The 23,261-nt window shown below is 35.6% G+C and overlaps 1 protein-coding gene across 6 annotated transcripts in view; it reads left to right on the plus strand.

Moving 5' to 3' along the window:
• DENND4A (DENN domain containing 4A) overlaps window positions 1-23,261 on the plus strand; it is a 127,742-nt gene that overhangs the window by 45,072 nt on the left and 59,409 nt on the right. For all 6 annotated transcript variants that reach the window (XR_010317418.1, XM_064267383.1, XM_064267382.1 and 3 more), the window contains 7 exons: window positions 7,559-7,628; window positions 9,705-9,874; window positions 10,618-10,859; window positions 13,746-13,812; window positions 15,119-15,177; window positions 17,506-17,650; window positions 17,937-18,112. Coding sequence is in view for 5 of the 6 variants with exons in the window: in XM_064267383.1 (XP_064123453.1) it covers window positions 7,559-7,628; window positions 9,705-9,874; window positions 10,618-10,859; window positions 13,746-13,812; window positions 15,119-15,177; window positions 17,506-17,650; window positions 17,937-18,112 (929 nt within the window). In the remaining variant the exon portion in view is untranslated. The remainder of the gene's footprint in view (window positions 1-7,558; window positions 7,629-9,704; window positions 9,875-10,617; window positions 10,860-13,745; window positions 13,813-15,118; window positions 15,178-17,505; window positions 17,651-17,936; window positions 18,113-23,261) is intronic.

Raw genomic sequence — 23,261 nt, forward strand, 5'->3', positions numbered from 1 at the left:
AAGTAGACATACAGTCTAGAAAACTTATTTTTACATTTGTTCAGTGTATATGTAAGGAATCAGGAAGCAGTTGGGACTAAATTATTGATGTGTTGATAATCCTAGCAATATAGTCATATAGGTGACTCATGGTTTAGAAGATTAGGTAGGTTGAATGAAAGTCATCTACAGGGTTTCTAAACCAGAAAAAAAAAAAAAAAAATGATCTGCTAGACCCCGGGAAATGTGTGTTCAATCTTTATAAGAATTATTCAGCTTTCAAATTTTAGACCAAAAGCCTTAAATAGTTTGGACTTTTGATTTAAAATTGAATCATAATATTTTAGAGCTGAAAGGCTACTTCTTGGCAGAATTGGGCCTACCTACTAAGTTTTTTAACTCCCACTGAGAGTTTTTTTTTTTTTTTAACTCTATCAAATAGCTCTCATTTTACGACTTTTTAAGAATGTCACCATTTGATATAACAAATTTATTTAGAAAAGTAGAGTTGTTAACAAAACAAATAATTAAATCGTGTACCTAATTCCCAGGGGAGAAGGGGAAGTATCTGAAAGTAAATTTTTGCTATGGCGTAAACCACAATGTGGATAGTTTGACTATCGGTCGAAAGTTTAAGGTAATTTTAGAACAGTGATTCCTCCTGCTTTCTTTCTTGCTGAACCCTGTATATGAAAAAATTGGGAAACTGCTGTTGTAGTCTTTATATTTATGGCTCTTTTCCTACAGACCCTCGTAATTTTTACTGTGTCACTGAAATAACAAACAAACAAAAAACACCACCAAAACAGTTGCCAGCAAGTTGGTTCCAACTCATAGTGACCCCGTGTGTGTCAGAGTAGAACTGCACTCCACGGGGTTTTCAAGTCTGACCTTTCGGAAGCAAATTGACACCTTTTTTTCGAGGCACCTATGAATGGATTTGAACTGCTAACCTTTTGGTTAGTTGTCAAGCACTTAACCATCTGCACTACCCACCCAGGAACTCCTACTGTGTGTCTGAGTCCCTGTTTTTCATTTTAGAGTATTCCTTTTGGTTTCTGCCATATCCAAATGATTTTGTATTTCCCTTTTTATAATCATAACAGTTATTATGGAAGGTTTTTGTTTGTTATTGTCTTTAAAAATTTGACTTATGGGGAATTGGAGGGTCCTTTATTTATAAATTTCCTATCCATCTGATAAAATCCAAGTTTGCCAACATTTGTAACATCCACTTGAGTTTTATACATCCATATGACGTATTAAAAAATGTGTCTCCAGAAGATTAGTATATCAAATCTGGCTTAGGAGGTTAAATTATGCTCATTGCTGTGTTGAGATTTTATTTTTATAAATGTTTTAGTATTTTTGCATCAAGAGAAAATTTCCTGAGGCTGTAATCTCGACTAGAATATAATCCATTAAATTTTTTTGAAATAAAATGTTTGTTTTTTGTTCAGATATTTCCAGATGCCTAGACATACTATTTTCTATATGCTGTGTTGTTTAAATAAGAGAGGTGTTTGGATATTATTCCCTTTCATCTTAGTTTGGTGCACTTATGCTTTTAGATGTTCAATTTAGAAGATATTTTTGGAAGACTGACAGATACCTAAAGTCAAAAACAGAAATTTATTACGATTTTGATTCTTCAGGATATTGTCTTTTCTTGAAAAAGGATTTTTAAAAAAATGATCATATAATGCTTACTATGGTATCTTTTCTCCTTGCTGTTCACCAGATTTTCAAAATACATGCAATTGAGAACTTAATAAAATGGGTATGAGCTAAGTATCAGAGAAGCCAAAGGAGAAAAATAATTCATATTTAGACACTTGACTTACATGAATTTCCTTATGCAACTTGTCTCTATTTTCTGTAATGCCAACATTTCCCCAGTCCTTTCTTAGCCCTTACCTTTAAGTGACTCCTGTGTCACCTAGTCTTTCCCAAGTATAATGCCCCACTTACTCAGAAACGAGTCATCTAGCAAGCACAATTGTTGTGTAATTCTTGAAAGGATTACATGAGAAGCAGCAAAGAAGATCAAAAAAGGCTTTTGAACATTCAAAGTAGATATAAAGTCCAGACACTAAAAGCTTATACTTTACTCACTGAGTCTCTCAGAATTACCCCTCTTCTAACTTACTCTTGCTTTAGACATTATTGTAATGAAATGATCTGTTTTCTTCAGCTCACAGCATATTAGAAGGGACATTTAAAAGAGAAGAAGGCACATGGGGGAAAGACTTGTAAGAAAGAAAAGTGGCAGAAACCTGAAACAGAGGAAAGAGTTAGGAAAAAAAAAAAGGAGTTATTAGGAATTTTAAAAGCAGAGTAGTTTGTTGCAAAGTTCAATATCCATATGATGATTCTAGCGATCTTGACCTCACTAAAATGTTTTACTCTGTTTAAGAAAGCAATGAAAAGCTTTGCACAAGGAGCCAAGTTATTGCAGCATTGTTCATAGTAGCAAAAAAGAAAGAACTAAAAAAACAAAGTGTCCATTAATAAAACCACATCCGTCTCTGTCGAGTCAATTCCGACTCATAGCCACCATATAGGACAGAGTAGAACTGCCCCATAGTGTTCCCAAGGAGTAGCTAGTGGACTTGAACTGCTGACCTTTTGGTTGGCAGGTGAGCTCTTAACCACTATACCAGCAGGGCTGGGGGAATAGGTATTAAACTATGGTTCATTCATTTATGGAATACTGCCCAGTAGTAGTTGTTGTTATTAGGTGCTGTTGGGTCGATTTTGACTCATCACAACTCTATGTACAACAGAACTACCCAGCCTTGCACCATCCTCACAGTTGTTGCTATGCTTGAGCCCATGTTGCAGCCACTGTGTCAGTCCATCTCATTGAGGGTCGTCCTCTCTTCTGCTGACACTCTACAGTGAAGAAATTAAATATACTATATCAATTTGGATAATTCTTGAAAACATATTGATGAGTAAAAAGCAAATCACAAAAGGACATATATTAGTGTATCACTGTGTAAAATTAAAAAGCACACAAAACAATTATATATGGATATGTATATTCATGTACTAGAAATTTTTAAAATGCATGGTAATAAAATGCACTGACTTTCAGCTAGTGGTTAACTAAGGAGAAGGGAAAGGGATGGAAGCTGGGGCTTTAGCTAAACCTGTCTTTTTTTTATTTCTTTGTGAGATAAAAGATCTGAAATAAATATGGTAAATTGTTAACATTTGTTAAATCTAGGTGGTAAGTACACAGATGTTTGTTATTTAATAGTCTCTTAATATCTAAGAAGAATTTCTTAAAGTTTTAAGGAGCCGTGGTGGTGCAATGATAGCTTATTTTCTATATATATTTGTTCTCAGTGCCATGTACCTATTCTTACGTACTTGTTAATACGTGTGTGCATGTATGTATGAACACATCCTCTCACATTAATTCATTTAACAAATGTTATTAAGCATTTTCCATATACCAGATACAATTTTCGGTGATACAGATTCAGCAGTGAGCAAAGCAAAGTCCTAACCATCACGGAATTTAAATTCTAGTAGTAGGAGGCAGATGATAAATACATAAATATATAATGTGCCACATGGTAATACTAAATGCTATGGAGGGAAAAAAAAGTACAAGACTGGGTGGTAGGGAGGGCTGGGCAGGGTGGAGGGGGACTTGTTATTGCGTATAAGGTAGTGAAAAAAGACCTCTCTGATAAAGTGACGTTGGAGCTGGAACTCGAAGGAGATAAAGAAATGTGCTGTGTGACTCTCTCTGTCACTACCCACACGTCAAGGACTCTAAGTTTACATATCCATTTCTGACCTCTCACCTTAGCTGTATTTGATTCTTAACTTGAATTTTCAATAGATTTTTCAAACTTAATATGTCTAAAACTGAAATCCTCATCTTTGCTCCAAAACCTCCTCTATCCCCGTTCTTCCTCATGTCAGTTGAACTTCATTCTTCCAGTTACCCAACCCTAAAACTGTGGAATCACCTTTGACTCTCTTAGACTTTGTATCTAATCAAATAGGAAATCCTCTTGTCTCTATTTTCAGAATACAAGCAGAATCTGACCTCTTTTCAGCATCCCTACTGCTACCACCCTGGCCCAAGCCATGATCATTTTTTTTACTTTAGTAGCCTCTTAACTGGTCTCGTCACTTCCACACTTGTCTCTTCCCCTCACTTCTCAGCACAGCTGTCAGGGTGACTTTTAAGTCAGATAATGCCACTCTTCTGCTCAAAATCTTCCATTGACTTTCAGTTTCTCTCTGAATAAAAGCCAGAGTCTTTAAAATGTCATACAAGGCCCTACATGATCTGGCTCTCTTATCTCCTTTACTTACTCTTTTACACTCACATTGCCTCCTTTTGACTCTTTGGACATGCCAAGCATACTCCTGTGTCAGCACCTTGAACCCTCTGTCCTGAGATTTATTCATTAAGGAAATACTTTATTGAGCACCTACAGCATGCCAAGTACTGTTCTAGGTGCTAGTGATAGCATAGAATATATAGCTTATATTCTATGAGAGTGGGAGAAATAGACACCAAGTAACGAATATTAAATAAATAAATTATGAAGTATGTTAGAAAGTGATACATGCTGTGCTAAAAAAAAAAAAAAAGAAGAAGAAGAAGACATAGGTTAGGATAAAGAGGAACTGGGAGTTCTGGCAAATGGGTTGTAATTTTAAATTGGGTGGTCAGGGTAGGCCTTACTGAGAAGACAGTAAAGGAATTGACCATTCACCTATCATGGGGGAAGAATGTTCTAAATAGAACAGTTTGTGCAAGAGGCCTTGAGGAAGGAGCATTCCTGACAGGTTTTGGGAACAATAAGGAGGGTGTTAGGTCTTCAGGAGGGGAAAATAAAGAAATTGAAGTGGGGGCAGATTAGGTAGAACCCTTAGGTGATTTTAAGGGCTTTGGCTTTTATTCTGAGTAGAACTGAGCTTTTCAAATGGAGCAGTGACATGACTTAATGTTTGCTTTAAAACGATCCTGCTTTTACCTGATAATAGACTGAAGTGGACAGCAAAGGTGGAAGGAAGGAGATCACTAGGGAGATTACTACAATCCATGGTAGTAGCAGTAGAGTGGTAGAATATAAATAACATTAAATTGTGATAATAAATGTTTTGATTATATACTATTTTTAGTTATCAATTATGTTGCCCTCCTTCATTTGCATGGATTATGTGAAGATTGTCTAATTCATATTGTCTAATTCATAAAGCTTATTGTTTTAAAAGCTTTTTAAATATTTATGTATTTATTTACTCAGCAATACTTATTGAACTACCACTATATACAAGGCACTGGAAGTGCAGTGGCAAAGAAGACAAAGTCCTTGCCCTCATTGAGCTTACATTCAAGTGGGAAAACAAGCAAATATAGCGTATAATGACAGAGAGTGACAAGCTATCTGAAGAATAAAGGGGATAGAAAGTGACAGGAGATGCTGTTTTGGTTAGGATGACTAGTAAGGCCTCTCTGAGGAAGGGACATTAGAGCCAAGACCTGAATAAAATGAGGTGAAGAGCATGGGAAGTTTAAAGGCCCTCTCATAGACCTGTGCTTGGTAGGTTTGAGAAAAGGCAGGGAGGCCAGTGATGTTGGAGCAGAGTGAAGGAGTGATAAGAAGATGTGGTTGGAGTGGTAGGAGGCATGATCACAGGTTGTAGAAATCTGATCACATAGGGCTCTGTGGTCCAGAGTAAGGAGTCTGGATTTTATTCTTAATCTAATAGGAAGCCATTTGAGAGTTTTAAGCAAGAAGCAACATGATCTGCCTTACATCTAAAAGGCTCCCTCTGGCTATACAGTGTTGAAGACCAAGAAGCCAAGAAACTGCTTCGGAGACTACAGCAGTGGTAAAAATTAAAAAGGTGACTCCTTGGTCAAGAGCAGTGGTGATGAAGGTGGTGCAGAGTGATCAGATTCAAGGCTGATTTTGAAGGTAGAGTTGACAGAATGTGCAGATGGATTGGATATGGTGTATGAGAGAAAGAGAAAAGACACAAGTGGTTCCAGGGTCTTCAGACTGGTAAATAGTGGGGCCATTTTCTGAGGTGGGAAGCACTGGGAGAAGAGCAAGTTTGAGAGGGACAAGATTTCTGTTATAGTCGTGTTAAATATGAGGTGCTCTCAGACACAGAAGTGCGGGTGTCCAGTAGGCACTTGGATATGAGTCTGGAGTTGGTAGGGCGAGGGTATAGTTGGCGCTGGGACTAGAAATTTGAGACTTCTACGTGAGTAGCTGTTATTTAAAACCATGGACTAAATGTATGAGATCATTTAGAGAAGGTAGAGAGCACATTTAATGATTAGGAAGAAGGGGAGGATCCTACAAAGCAAACTGAGAAGGAGTGGCTGGATAGGGCCGTGAGGGACCGGGAGAGTATGATGCCTCAAAAGCAAGTAAAGAAAATGTTCCCTGAAGGTAGTAACCAATGGTATTAAAACCCACTGAGAGGCTGAATGAGATGAACACTAAGAATTGACTACTAGATTTGGCATCCTGGAAGTTGTTCAGTTCTTTTAAGGAGCTGTGGGGATTAAAGCCTGGTTTAGAGTGGATTCAGAAGAGAATGGGAAATAAGGAACTGGATACATCAGATTTCAACAACTCTTTTGAGGAATTTTGGCATAAAGGGCTGCAGAAAAATTTGGCAGTATCTAGAAGGGGTGTGGAGTCAGAAAGAAAACATGCACATAAATAGTATTTCTGTATAAAAATAACCATGTAGTTTGTCATTTCTACCCAAAGATTGAACTCAGAATAAAACCTAAATTGTTGTTGCTTAATTTTGTTTTAAAGGGTCAAGCTTTCCTCATGTTACTGCTGTTGCAGGGGAAAGGGAATGTTAAATTTAACTTCTAAAAGAAAAGTAAGCAATAACTTCAGTAAAATGCTGACAAAATAATCAACTGAAAATAGCTAACAGAAAGAAATCTGTTGCTACATTTTAGATAATATATACTGGGGAGATCAAAGAAATTTTATCAAGTGTCTTAGTCATTCAGTGCTGCTGTAACAGAAATACCACAAGTGGATGCCTTTAACAAAGAGAAATTTATTCTCTCATAATCTGGTAGGCCACAAGTCCAAATTCAGGGCATCAGCTCCAGAGAAAGGCATTCTCTCTCTGTTGGCTCTGGAGGAAGGTCCTTGTCATCAATCCTCCCTGGTCGAGATGCTTCTCAGGCACAGGGACCCCGGGTCCAAAAGACGCGCTCTGCTCTTGGTGCTGCTTTCTTGGTGGTATCAGGTTCCTCTGTTTCTCTGCTGGCTTCTCTCTTTTATATCTCAAAAGAGATTGGCTTAAAACACCATCTAACCTTATAGATCTCATCAATATAACTGCTGCTAATCCATATCATTAATGTCATAGTGATAGCATTTACAACACATAGGGAAATTACATCAGATGACAGAATGGTAGACAGTAACACAATACTGGGAATCATGACCTAGCCAAATTGGTACACATATTCTTGGGGGACACAATTCAATCCGTGACATCAAGTTACTGCCTTTTAAAATTAAATGATATTTTCTTTTTTTTTTTTTTAATTCAGTGGGGATCAGCAGTGTACTTATGTTATAAAAAATCCGTGGCAAAGACTAACACTATATCTTACAAAGCTGGTAAGTATGTTATTTTTCATGAAGCACTTTAGAAATGTATTGTGTGACCCAGTAAGATAAAAGGGGAGGGGGAGCCTGTTTTATGATGCTAGTGTCAGAACTGTTACAAGAACCCTTCCGTGTCTCTTGATTCTTAGTTTTGTCTTCATATGCACGTTTATTGGATGGTTTTTGGAAGAGTAATTTTAAAAGCAGGGCTTAAGCATTAGGTTTAAATGAAACAGGCAGTCTCCAGGTTAAGAAATCCGACTTATGGACAACTGGTACATAAGAACAGACTGCCATATTAAAAATTTGAGTTATATTCAGTGCTTCTTAATAACTAATGTACATACTACTTGGTGATGCTCATGAAAACATTGCATGTTTGGGAGTGTTTCGTGTTTTATATGCATAGCAAGGTAGGATGTACACTATTTACTAAGACAAACATTTGACTAACTGCTGGTAAACAAGAACCGTATGTCCTGTTCTGACTTAACGTACAGATTCAACTTAATGACAGACTTAAGAACAGATCTCATTTGTAACCCGGGGGCTGCTGTAACTCGTAAATGGATGCCAATTCTTTTTTAAGTTTTTCAATCAGAAGATAGTATGGGAAAAATATTTACCCTCCTTTTAATTAATGGTTCTTTAATATCTATATTAATTCTAGTCAAATCTGTAGTTTATATGTAATTATGTTTTATAATAGTGTGAAATATTATAAAGTAATTTGTGATTTTATAACACATAGTTGAAATCTTCAATTTCTTGAGGCTTCAGATATCAAACATACTGATCTTATTTACAAGAGAGGAGATGCAGATTCAGCTTTCTAAAAATACATATATTTTTAATACAGTTTATTTTTGTTGTTGTTGTTAAGAATATACACAGCAGAACATGCCAATTCAGCAGTGTCTACGTGTACAGTTCAGTGACACTGATTACATTCTTCATGTTGTACAGCCATTCTCACCCGACTTTTCCGAGTTGCTTCTCCCCTATTAACATAAACAAACACATATTTTTAAAATTAGTGTCCTAGACTCCTAATTTTTCTTCAACTTTTTATTTTTTAGGACCCACAATTCATCACTATTCCTATACTTAATGGCTTCACTATTACCTCACTACCTGAGAGAGTTAACTGTAGATTTTTGTGGGACCTACTGGCTGGCAAGCTGGCTTATAATTAGAGAATTTTAGAGCTGCCTTGGGCCTTATTCATCTTTCTCACTTTATAGATGAGAAACCAGAATCCTATGGATATGTGATTTGTCCAGAGTCATACAGTTATTAGTGGCAGAAGCAGCCAGTCTTATTCCCAGTTTATCCTTTTGTTTTTATGGTCATGTCTAGTGACAGCATCCACTTGAAGAAATTCAAGGTCAGGGAAGCTGTTTTTTGTTTCTAGTTTCACAAAATCCAGTACAAGTCTCTGTACTTAGGATGTATTTATTAGAAGATGCCATTTTCCAGCCTAGTCTAAAAGCCAGTTGCTGCCGAGTTGATTCCCACTCTAGTTTACCTAACGTGAAATCATAGATCACTTGAAACTCCTATCTTCATATAATCTGGGGCTATTTAGAAGCTGAGCTTGAGTTGATACTATTCTGGAAACATTGTAAATATGTGGCTTTTCTATTTTTACAAGTAACTTTCTTGTATTTGTGGTAGATGATATATATATACTCATTGGCAATACCCATTTTCATGTGTAAAATCCCCCGAGGAAAGGTTATTGAGAGCTGAAAAATTCAAAAATGGTATATTCGTATGCCTTGAATTAATGTGACCACAAACTGAATTTTTAGGTCTGTATGTTTCTATAGGGTTATCTTTTTTTGTTTGCCTTATCTAGCCTTTGTGGATGAAGCTTGGTAAGTATTAAGCAGTTTGTTAATATTAAAAGTTACAGTGTTGAAAATTTAAATCTATATGAATCCTGTGAAGCATTCAAAGTTATTTGATGAACATATGCATGTTTTGGCCTTCCAAATGTGGGAAATGAGAAACATTTTCATAATTCAAATTATGAACAGCTGAATTTAGGAAGTGATGACCTAATATTTATTACTGTTTTTACAGGTTTAATTTGTAGATATCCCCAAGAGGATTATGAATCATTCTCACTACCAGAATCTGTTCCCCTCTTTTGTTTACCAATGGGTGCAACTATTGAATGTTGGCCACCAAACAGCAAATACCCTCTCCCTGTGTTTTCTACCTTTGTGTTAACTGGAGCATCAGCTGAAAAGGTACTATGTGTTTTAACAAATGGCATTTACAAATTTTGTGTACATTTTCAAGCCTTAAGTTTTATATAATGCAAGGAACAGTAGGAAAAATAGCTGGTTAAGTTAAATCCATGCCTCTTACAGTTGGTTAAAATAATATATCCAGAGACATAGGAAAAGAGAATTTTCATTTTATCCCATCCACTTGGTCCTTTTTTTGTGAATATGGTGAAAGATTGGTTTGTTTTATGTGATTAAAGAAACTTTCGAAGTAGTACAAAAGACATCATTAAATATATAATGCTGTTTGCAATCTTTTACTGTTATAGCTGGCAGGGACCTTGGGAATCATGTAGTCCAACAGGCTCAACTTACAGATAGAGAAACTGAGGTCCAGAGAAATTTAGTGAGCTGCCCAAGATTGGAATTTATATTTCCTTATCTGAAATTCTGTCCCACTTTCTACCAAACAATTATTTTCAGTCATTTTCTTATAGAGAATGTTGAAACAATTGCTTTCATTCTCCATAAAGCAATGCAGTTTAATTAAGCAGTTTTTCCTCCCCCAATAAGAGGACCTGAGAATAGTGCTGTATAGTACTTTTATACTTCAAGAAAGCAAGAGTGATGTCTGTTCACCACTGCGTTCCTAATACCGGCACTTAGCCTCGCTCATAGCAAGCATCCATTAAATGTATAACTGATGATGTAATTTGATGTATAAAAAAAAATTTTTTTTGTTACATATATTTCCTGTTTTGCAGGTCTATGGTGCTGCTATTCAGTTTTATGAACCATACTCTGAGGAGAATCTCACGGAAAAACAGAGATTTCTTTTGGGATTAACATTGCCGGCAGATGGAAAGCCTGATAGTTCCAAAACAATTCACACTAGTAAATGCATTTGTCTTCTTTCTCACTGGCCCTTTTTTGATGCATTCAAGAAGTTTCTGACTTTTCTATATCGTTATTCCATCTCTGGACCTCATGTCCTTCCAATTGAGAAGTAAGTTAGACATCATCTTGGTTCAAAATTTAGCAGATCTTTTCATTATGTGGTATATTGTTACTTAATTGAGTAAATTTTATGTGGAGACTGAATTTCTCAATAATTATTTTGAAAAAAGAACTTGATAAATAACTTTATACCTAACGAAATAAAATAAATGTTTCATTTTTCTTTCCATCATCTTGCCAGGCTTAAAGAACCTAATCTGGAGAGATATTGTAATTTTTATACTAATTTGTAATTCTTATATATAACGGGTTTATTACGAAACTTTAAAAAATATTCATACTATTTTAATGTCATGAATTTAGATGATTAAATGAATACTTTGTTTTTTGCTTTATTAACTTTAGTGATTTAATTTAAGATCACTAAAATTAATTGATATTTCATGCCATAAAATCTGATGTCAGTGAGATCTAAACATGTCAATTGTTTGACTATTGTTTATACCATCTATCACTTGAGCTCTTTCGTGTCCTCAGGCAGAATTCTCTGATTCTGATGACAGTTGGGCGGTGATAGGATTGTTATAAAAGCATTCAGTGCGCAATATTACTCTTAATTTTGCCATATCTTTTTCTATTCTTAATCCCAACAGTCCTCAATTTTTTTGGCCTGAGGACCCCCCAAAAGCTTTCGTTTATGTGTTTGTATCAATATTTATTATAATAGAAATTAAAACTGAGAAACTTTTCAAATATTTATTCATTGATTTAAAAAAAAAATTATATGTTAACATGAATATCTTTTTTGAAAAATAGCTACTTGCCAAAACAAAAAATATTTAGTGAGAAGAGTGGCGTTATTTGACATTTTTGCAAATCTCTTTAAAGTCTGGCTTAGTTGCACAGTTGGGTTCTCATATATGCCTCTGCATTGAATCTGTTGCGACACGTTGTTTTGGCTAAACTATATGAAGAAAATCTGGCTTCACACAGATAAACAAGTGGAAAAATGAGGAGCATTTGAGTAATCTTTTCAGAAAATTGTGGATATTCTTTTTTGAGACTGCACCAAAATTTGACAAGTGGTAGTTTTTACAGGTTATTTGCAATGTGGAACCTGAACCTTTAGCAGTGAACTTTCTTTCCTTGTTAACATTAAAAGCCACAGGTCTGTCTTGTTCTTTTAGTGGAACTTTTACTTACGCGTGATTTTATAGCATTGCGCATTGGTCATTTGGAAAATATCGACTCACTGAGTTAAGCAGATCTTCCTAATGTAAACATATTTCATTATCAATGTAAAAAATTATGTTTCTTATTATCACCACCTATCTCACTAGGCAAGTTTTGAGTATTAGGAAACTATCAGGCTCATGGTGGCAAAATTCTAATTTTTGAATTGTATAAGTTTTTTAAGTTTTACAAATTATGAATTTAATTATTGGCAACAAATACTGTCAGTTATTTTCCTTGAGGCAATAGGGTCACTTCATTTTCTTTTAGAAAATATCTGCCAAATACCTGACTGGGTAACCTTAGTTTGTCAGTAAAAATGACACTCTTAAAAAGAGGAAAACAGTTAACTCACTTGCGACTAAACAAACAAGTGCTTTTCCTCAAGACAACAGTGGTACTTCTGTATTCAGAAGAAATGCTTTATGCATACTTCCCTTTCAGTCCACAGAGTATTTTTTAAAAGTATACCTGCAGGGTCAAGATTTAATAAAATTGTTACTATTTACTGCTTAATGAAACTGACATTCTTTTACTACCAGTGTGTTAATAAAGAATATTAATAATGTCTGCTAGTACAGTTTGGTGCCTCTGCACTGATTCATGGTAAGGTGCTCACAGTTTTACCCACAGTGCTTTTGCATCATCAGTGCCTATGTTTTACCCACAATGCTTTTGCATCATTAGCGCCTCTGTTAAGGCAAACAACACCTTAATATTATTACTAAAATAGTTTTGACCTCACATACCCTCCCCAAATGGTTCTTGGAAGTCTTTAGGGATCTGTAGATCACACTTTGATTTTCCCTATTCCAACTACCAATTCTTCAGATAACTTAGGCAGACTTGTGTCCTGTAGGACTCGTTCCCCTCATCTTTATTCTAGACTGAGAGTACCCTGATGGTAGAGACTGGTAGCTTTATGCCTCTTTTACATTTCCCTTCATGTCTGCCATAGTGTCTTATATATGGTAAGCAGTCAATACATGTTTGTAAAATTAGTAAATTTCTCTTCTAGTGTTCTATAGCCCATTGAAATTAACTCGGTTCTGAAACCAAGATGATTTTGAAACAATGCTTAAAAAAGAATAATAAAACAGAAATAAAATAGCTTATTCAGAAAAAAAATTTTTTTTCTCTATAGTTGCCTTTGTTCTGTTCCATAGTGTTCAAAACAAAGCCCATCAATCTAACTTTTTGTCTATATTCTTCTGGAAAAAAACTTATAAAATCAGTAATAGAATTTGTTTACCTATTGTTGATAGAAGTATATTGTTTATCTTTTAGAATTAACTCATTTTTCTGGAGCACTGTAAATGGTTGTTTCACTTCCAAAGATAAGCAATTGACTAAAAAGCATATTATAAATATGGAAATTAGCTTATTTAATAATGTCCATATCATCTTCATAGGGAGAGATAAACATTAAAATGGTGTTTAAGACAGTGATGATTACAATTGTTATATGTGAGCATCTATTAATGTGAAAGTTACTGGATTGAGGCACAAACATTTTTAATGGGACAGATGGTTTTGGGTTGCTGTTTGTTCCCTTGTTTTCACAGTACTGAGATTTCAAAATTAATTACAGGTACACAAAGGCTTTGACTCAGCTTGGGCTGGTGATGACATGTTGGCCTTTACAGCATGTGGTAGTCACTTTGGAATAAATAAACTGGGTTTTTGTTTGTTTGTTTTTAAGGCATATTTCTCATTTTATGCACAAAGTTCCTTTTCCATCTCCTCAAAGACCACGGATTTTAGTTCAGGTAAGGCCATTGAATGATTATTGACTCTGTCAAAGTGTAGCATAAGAATAATAATTTTAAGTGAGAAAAAAAATGAGATCTAAAGAGAACCAGATGCTATTTCATGTGGAGTTTGGGCTCTTAATGTGTTATAAACCCCCTCCCAGACAGCTAACATTTCTGCTTTAGAGAAAGAGTTAAATTGAAAGGGATTTCTTTCCCTAAATTTGCTCTAGGTGTTTGAAAGTTTGTGCTTTTGGTAATCATTCAGTAAGATAAATGTATTAAAGAGATATAAGGAAAAGTTGTGCTTTTACATATATTGTAGGAAGAAAGGAATGCCCGTATATTTTATGTGACGAGGGAACTTTAAAATGAACATAATTTTCCCCATCTCTTTCCCCAATTGAATGTATCCTTCATTTTCATTTCCTTTTTGTTTGTGTTCTTGATACTTAAGTTGTCTGATTTTTTAATCATCATTTTTGAATGGATTTATATAAAGAAATACTTTCATGTATTATCATTATGTGGTCTTATTGTATTCATCACAGCCCCAACAAGGTATCATTCAGCATTAAAAATCATCCTGGAAATAGGTATTTACAGATTTGTGGAAATATGTATAAATTTGAAAATATAAAAATAATTGTGTTTTTGTATTAATTCAGATAAAATATCTGGAAAAATATCAGCTTGATGATCTTTATAATGAGTGTACATATCCACATATCATCATTTTCTTCTTGTAAGTGCTTAGTACCAGAATAGAGATAGCACACTCAGTTTGAAAGCATACAAAGGATTTGTTTTACAGGCAGGGTTGGCAAACCTTTTTTGTTAGGGATCAGATAGTAAATATTTTAGGCTTTGCAGGCCATCCGATCTCTATCCCAGCTCCTCTGCTCTGCTGTTACAGCACAAAAGCAGCCAGAAGCAGTACACAAATGACAGGCATGGCTGTATTCCAGCAAAACACAAACAGGAGGGCTGCAAATTTGACCCGTGGGCCGTAGGCTTGCTAACCCTGGCTTTATAGCATTAAATGATTAATGTAATCTTTTAATGCAGGTTTGCTTCAATGACATTTGGGGGAAATGCTGAGGAACAAAAGAAAATAAATAGAATTCAGAGTAGGAAAAACTAGTGATTGGAAGGTACCAGCCATCAGGATGTGTTCTTTAGGATCTTAGTCAGTGATAGCAGCAGTTCCTACACTAGTCAGTGGATACAGTGCAGCTTCCTGGGCACCTTTATTAGCCTGTACGTTTTTACCAGAAAGTGGTGTTCATCCTGAGTTTTCAAATCTTTGTTTTAAATCTTACAGTTATCACCACATGATAATCTGATTCTCAGTCAACCTGTTTCTTCACCTCTCCCACTAAGGCAAGTAAAACTTCCTTTCTGTTTAAATTTCTTTAAATCTAGTGTGAGGCCAAAGTGACATTCAAATATTTTCTCTGTTTGCTAGATAAAATTTCAAGTGTTGATAGAAGTACTTCTCATTTAACTTTTTTTATTATCTAAATTCCCTTTACTTGGTATTTAGGTCACAGATTTGAAGAAACAAGGAATTTTACAGTAGTGTTTGGGATTTTAAATACCCATTTATTACCATCAATACTATTACATAAATGTATATATATGTGGATTTTGAAAATAATTTTTTTTAGCTTTAATTATCCCTCAGAGAAAATTAAAATGCAATTCATTTTAAAAAGTGACCCAAAATAAGAGGGTAATTATGATTAATAAACCAAAGACTTGGAACAATGTATGTCATCAGCTTAAAAATTTAGAGGAATTATGAAGCATGTTTTTTTCTGTGGTATCCTTTATTGAAATCCAATTAGCTGTGTAATTTTTCTAGCAGAGAAATAGTTACAGTGTAATTAGTTATTATGTAGCACATACCTAAGGGAGACCAGCTGCCATCTTTGACATTAGTTTTGTAAGAATTGCAAATTATTTCATCAGGAGGCCTTGGCGCAGAGTGACCAGTGTTCTCTTAACCTTTGTTTGGTCCCAAAATAAACTAGAAATACTGACTGAGACCACATGTAAATGATCTAAATTATCCAAGGCTTTTTTTTTTTTTTTGTAACAGCTTTGTTGTGATATGCCCATTTAAGGTGTACAGGTCAGTGGTGGTAAAGTGTATTCAGAGTTGTGCAGCTGTCACCACAGTCAATTTTAGAACATTTTCATCACCCCAGAAAGAAACTTACGCTTTAGCAGTCACTTTCCAATTCCTTCATCCTCCCCAGCCCTAGGCAACCACTGATCTACTTTAAACCGAAAAACCAAATCCACCGCCATGGAGTCAATTCCGACTCATAGCGACCCTACAGAACAGAAGTAGAACTGCCCCATAGAGTTTCCAGGGAGCGCCTGGTGGATTTGAACTGCTGATTTTTTGGTTGGCAGCCATAGTACTTAACCACTATGCCACGAGAGTTTCCTTTGTCTCTAGAGATTTGCCTATTCTGGACATTTCTTACAAATGGAATCATACAATACGTGGCCTTTTGTGTCTGGCTTCTTTCAGTTGGCATAAAGTTTCCAAGGTTCATCCATGTAGTAGCATGTACCACTACTTTATTCCTTTTTTAAACATTTTATTGTGCTTTAGATGAAAGTTTCAGGGCAAATATTAGTTTCCCGTTCAATAATTTATACACAATTTATTCTATGACAAGGCTGCAATCCCTGCAATGTGTCAGCACTCTTCTGCTTTCCCTTTACACCCTGGGTTCCCTGTGTCCGTTAGTCCAGGTTTTCTGCCCCTTCCTGCCTTCTCATCTTTGCTTTTGGGCAGGTATTGCCCATCTGGTCTCATATAGTTGATTGTTCTACGGAGCATGTTCCCCACAGGGATTATATACTATATTTTATTTATCCATTCATCAGTTGATGAGCATTTAGGTTGTTTGTAGTTTGGGATTGCTGTGACTAATGCTGCTGTGTAGATACATAAGTTTTGTGTGGACATATGTTTTCATTTCTCCAAGAGATTTTGTTATTAGTTTTGCTTTATTAAAAAAAATTTAATTCACTAAAATCAGTTGTTTAGCATTATGTAGACAAGATACTGGTTGGATTACTGAATTATGTACTTTTTCAAGGCAGTATTTTGTTACCATATACAAGATCTAAGTTTATTGTTTTGCTTTGTATCATTTGTAGCTCCTGATTTCCTATTACTATTGTCATTACAATAGTAATGTAATATATATATTCATAACCCAAATTTTAATATGTGTATTTACATTAAAGGAAGTGAGCCTGCAAGTCATGTAGCTCTTCTGATAATTACAGGGCGAGATGAGCCATGTTCTAAAAATTTCTATTAAAGGATTTGTCTTCACCATTCAACCAAAGCATGCCTTTCATGAATTGAATTCTTTATTTTGAACGTTATCTGCATTGCAGATCATTTTATATAAAATGAAGCAGATGACTTCTCATTTTCCATGTTGAATACAATGCAAAAGAATCGAATGATTTTGAAACCTCTTAAAATTACATTGTTTTCAAGGATGTTTGCCATGCAGTGTTTTCCTTACGTAAGAGCAGCAGTCATGTTTAAAGTTGAATATATAATACAAATAATACCCTAATAATGTACTTTTCTTATTATTTGAGACCATAAGGTATTTGGATCTTAATTTTTTTAATCACTTATTCAATAAATATATTTGTTTGGGTTGACAGTGGTGGCAAGTTTTCAACACTACTTCAGAATTTAGGCCCTGAAAATGCCGTGACATTACTGGTGTTTGCAGTAACAGAACATAAAATCCTCATTCATTCCTTGCGGCCTTCCGTGCTTACTAGTGTGACAGAAGCACTAGTGTCTGTGAGTATCGTGGTTTCTTCCTGCCAGGCAATTTAGTTTTCATCCTAATTTATTCATATAATTTAATGTTATTTTAATGCTTATCTAAAATTCATAGAGTAATGAATTTTTATATTATGGAAACAGTTTTAATTTCCTGACCATTAACTCTAGTTATAACTATTTAATTTGTTATCAAGCATTAGGCATTAGCTATAAGTATTTAAAAGATAATTTTTTTATGTGCTTACAACTTATACTTCAGTATCAAAAACCTGAATATTCTCCTATCTCTTGTTTATCCAAGATGATTTTCCCGTTTCACTGGCCATGCCCATATGTTCCTCTCTGCCCACTGGCTTTAGCAGATGTCTTGAGTGCACCATGTCCATTCATAGTAGGGATTGATTCAAGATACTTTGATCTCTACGATCCTCCCCCAGATGTTAGTTGTGTTGACCTAGACACCAACACCATTTCTCAGTAAGTACATTTTAGCTATTCCATACCTAATAACTTACAACCTCATAGTGCATGTGTGTAATCGTATCTTTTGTGAATGTTCATTAGAATTGTTTTGAGATACAATGTTTTCTTTGTATTTGTGGTTATTACCATCTTTGAATCAGCACTTACGTGCCTTGGTGGGGTAGATTTAGGGTATTAAGGAAGGTTTTAATGGAAAGGAAATATACTTCTAGTCCTTACATCTCATAAGTATTGAAGAAACTTTGTAATTTTATGCTTACTTAGAAATTTAGCAGAAGGGAAATTAAGATGAAAAATAGAAAATGTTTATTTTTCTCTAGTCAGATGAGTATGGGTGAAATCACAAATTAAATTTAAAACACTGTTTCTTGATTAATACTTCAATCCTGTTTCTAGTTCTGTGTAATACTATTAGAAGGCTAATACTAGTATTCCATAGGGAAATTAATGTAATAATATTAAAATTTTAATAACTTTTAAATTATATATACTTTCATCACCTTTACACTCTAGGAATATAAGACTTTTATAAGTTTCCCTCTTTTTATTGGGATAATACTTAAGTCGTGGTTATTGGAGCTGTATTTTACGCTATAACTCAGTACTTCTCTTGTGTTTTCTTGCAACAGTCCCTTATTTTCAGTTTAATTGCACTTAAGTTATTTAGGGAAGAGGAAATTGATGCAGTGACTTTACATCTCCACAGGACATACTTAAAATAACTGCAATTTAGTTTATTAATAAAGCCCAAAAGCTAGTATGGCTTTTATAATTTAAATATGTACATCCAAATGCATTTGTCTCCATTTTTTAAAAAGTGCTATTAATTTTAAAGCCTTTTATTTAATTTTGAAGTCTTAGATTAATTCTCAGTTTTGTCTATGTCAAAACTTGAAGTGTCTAAACCATTAGAAAAGTTTAGTAAAAAAATCAGTCTTCTATGATAAAGAATTTATGCTGTTGAAAAGCTTTTATTTGTAGAAAACCTCACCAAGAAAATATAGAGTGTATTTTGTATATAAGTCATTTTACATAGGGGTCAGATAGAGTCAAAGATTCTCTGCCAGGAACATTTAACTCTTTACTGGGAATATTTTATTCTTTAAATATTAAAGTAATGTTGTTATGTTACATGACAATATTTTTGAAAATTGAAATTAAGGATAGTAAATAAATATATACTGTGCTTATTATGGTAATAAATTATGTTTTTTCTTTTTGTACTTTGCCTCCATTTGTTAAAAAAGAATTTTTTTCTTTCTATTTACTGTTTGATCTTTCTGCTTTGATCACTAATGAGTTAAAGAATCAAAGAAACAGGAGTCATTTGTACTCATCGGTTTTCCTCCTTGATGATATAATCACTCTTCCTATGGGAGGATAGACTAGGGAACTAACAGCTTTCTCCTTCCCTTCATCCAGAATTTCTGAAGCCTCAGCCTGAAATTTCAAAGAAAAATAAATCCTGAGTATGGAGCTTACAGTTTTCCCTCTCTGGCTCTTAAACCAAAAAACCAAACTCACTTGCCATCAAGTCAATTCTGATTCCTAGTGACCCTATAGGACAGAGTAGAACTGCCTGTGAATGTCAAGAAATTTCTGAAAAATGGGAAAGCAATTCCTATCTTATATAAGCTAAGCATAAAGCCATACCCATTGCATAAGCTATCTCACGTTATTCTCCATTCTCTGCGAGGTAGTTTTTATCAACCCTATCTGACAGATACTGAAACTTAAATTTTTAAGTAATTTATCAGTGGGCACATAGCTTATACTGCCAGAACTGGGTTTTGAAACCAACACTGTCTGTTTACAAAACTAATACTTCTGCTATTAATTATTGGGTAACTATTTATTTATTTATTTATGTAATTAGTACTCTTATAAATGGAAGGAATATGAATAAAAATGCAGAAGGCTATGATAGATCCAAACTCAAGCACTAGATAGAACTCTCATACCTAGCCTAGTTTTAGACTGAAGATATCAAAGGCAAGAGGGAAAATTGTGTGAATAAGTAACATTGATGAGGTGTAAGCAGATAATACCAAGGTATTATTCATTCATTTATCCACAGACATATCTTGAGTGCTCATTTTTTGCTAGGCACTGAAATAAACAGGCAAACCAAATACACTCCTTTCTCTCAAGTTGACGGGCATGTACACCATGAATGGCAAGGCATGGAAGGAGCGCCAGGTTGCAAAATTTAAAGAAAATATTGTAAAAAGTGTTTCTACTTTGTGTTCCCACTTTAAGGCAGGATTTCATGTTCCTGATCACATTATAAATGTAATAAAACCTTCACAGCAGGACATCTGCAATTTGATCCTGCCCTACCTTTGTTTTTATTTTCATTTATGAAGAAAGAGCGGGTAGATTCCAAGACAGTCCTCCTTAGTCAGCTTAAGCTTTCCCATCCACTCTTTTCTTTGCTTAATTTTCAAAATGATATTTGCCCTTTTTGTTCTGTGGGAAGTTTAGAGAGCTGTCTCAGTTATCTCGTGCTGCTATAGCAGAAACACCACAGGTGGGTGGCTTTAACAAACAAATTTATTCTCTCACAGCTTAGGGGGCTAGAAGTCTGAATTCAGGGTGCCAGCTCTAGGAAAAGGCTTTCTGTCTCTGTATACTTAGAGAAAGGTCCTTGTCTCTTTGAGCTTCTGCTCCTGAGCAACCTTCATGTGACTTGGCATCTCTCTTCCCTCATTTCTGCTTCTTTTGCTTGCTTGTTTAATCTCTTTTATATTTCAAAAAGGGAGCCCTGGTGGCACAGTGGTTAAAGCACTAGGCTGCTAACCAAAGGATCAGCAGTTCAAACCCATTAGCCGATAGGAGAAAGACATAGCAGTCTGTTTCCATAAAGATTTACAGCATTGGAAACCCTATGGGGCAGTTCTACTCTGTCCAATAGGGTTGTTATGAGTCAGAATTGACTTGACAGCAGTGGGTTTGGTTTTTGTTTTGGTTATATCTCAAAAGAGACTGAGTCAAGATACACCCTAATGCTGCCTCATTAAAATTATAAACATAACCTAATCCCGCCTTGTTAACATTCTTCCCATCACATCATCCCAAAGGTCTTCAGTCAACTCCAAGTCCAAAATCTCATCTTCTGAATCATCTAAATCAAATATGAGTGAGACTTTAGGTGTATTCCATCCTGGGGCAAAATTCTTCTTCATCTGTGAATTTGTGAAATCTAGGCTACAAGTTATCGGTTTCCAAAGTACAATGGTGGAACAAGTACAAGGTAGACATTTCCGTTACAAATGGGAGAAGTTGGAGGGAAAGAAGGGATGACAGGCACCAGGCAAGTCCAAAACCTAGCGGAACAAATTACGTTAGCTCTCAAGTGTTGGAAATAATCCTCAGTTCTCTGAGACCACCTAGGTTATGCACCCCCCTACCCCACCCCGACTGCCGACTCTGGGTGTTGGCCATGCTATTTGCAATCTGAGTGGAGGCCCCTTGGGTCTGGGCTTCAGCTCCACTTCCCATGCCCTCTGGGACAGCATCTCTGCTCCCTCAGCTTTGGGTCACCCAGTTCTCATAGTCCTTCTGAGTGGCGACCCCACCCGCTTGGTCCTGGCAGACCCCGCTAAGTCCTGTTTTCACTTTGCATAGTTCTTTTTAAGTCCATCTCTTCCCTTTCATATTTTACTATAAGCGGCAAGGAGAAACCATGAGGCCCCTTTAAGATCTTGCTTAGAAATCTCATCAGCCAGATATCCAAGTTCACCACTTCCGAGTTCTACCTTCCACCAAACATTGGAACATAATTCAGACAAGCTCCTTGCTGCTGCATAAAAAGCATCACCCTTCCTCCACTTTTCAATCACATGTTCATTGTTTTCTTTTAAAGCCTTACCAGAAACACATTTAATACCCACGTCTCTAGCAACGTTCTGTTGCTGGCACCATATGTATTCTCTCAGATGATAAAGCTCTTTTCACTTCCTTCTGGACCCTCACCAGAATTGCCTTTGATATACATAATTCTACCAGTAGTCTCTTCAAGGCAGTCTAGGCTTTTCACCTTAAAATTCTTCCAGGCTCTACCCGTTACCCAACTCCAAAATCACTTCTATGTTTTAGGTATCTGTTAGAGCAGCACCCCCATTCTGGTACCAAATTCTGTCTTAGTTATCTAGTGCTCCTATAGCAGAAATACCACAAGTGGATGGCCTTAACAAACAGAAATTTATTGTCTCACAGCTTAGGAGGCTAGAAGTCTGAATTCAGGGTGTCAGCTGCAGTTAAAAGCTTTCCCTCTCTGTCAGCTCTGAGGAAGGTCTTTGTTTCTTTGAGCTTCTGCTCTTGGGTGATCTTCATGTGGCTTGGCAACTCTCTTCTCCCATCTCTCCTCTCGCTTGTTTAATCTCTTTTATATTTCAAAAGAGATTGACTCAAGATATACCCTAATCCTTCCTCATTAACATAATAAACATAACCTAATGCTCATTGAAGGAAGCCTTGTTGGCGTAGTGGTTAAGTGCTACAGCTGCTAACCTAAAGGTCAGCAGTTTGAATCCACAGGGCACTCCTTGGAAACTGTGGGCAGTTCTGCTCTGTCATATAGGGTCACTATGAGTCGGAATCGACTTGACGGCAGCAGGTTTCGTTTTGGTTTAATCTTCATTGAGGAGCCCTGGTAGCGAAGTGGTTAAGAGCTCAGCTACTAACCAAAAGGTCAGCAGTTCAAATCCACCAGCCACTCCTTGGAAATCCTGTGGGGCAGTTCTACTCTGTCCTGTGGTGTCACTATAAGTCAGAATCCACTCAACAGCAATGGGTTTGGTTTGGTTTTGGAATCCTCATTGACATAACCTAATCCTGCCTCATTAATATCACAAACACAACCCATTCTCAAATAGGATATAACCACAGGCATAGGTTAGGATTTACAGCTCATATTTTGGGGGAACACAATTTAATCTCTAACAGGAGAGTAACAGCGTCTGTGCTAAGTCCCATTATATAACTTGGTCTGCTAGTATCCTTTTATAGAAACAAGGCTTATCAAAAGCTTTTGGAAGTATCAATCTTAGGTTAATTTCTACTTTTTTTTTTCCAGATAATCTTATAGAAAAGTCTAAAATTATAAGGCATAATTAATTTAGATGTGCTGGTTAATATAAAT

Source organism: Loxodonta africana, chromosome 13, assembly GCF_030014295.1.
Source record: "Loxodonta africana isolate mLoxAfr1 chromosome 13, mLoxAfr1.hap2, whole genome shotgun sequence".
In the NCBI taxonomy this organism is placed as follows: domain Eukaryota; kingdom Metazoa; phylum Chordata; class Mammalia; order Proboscidea; family Elephantidae; genus Loxodonta; species Loxodonta africana.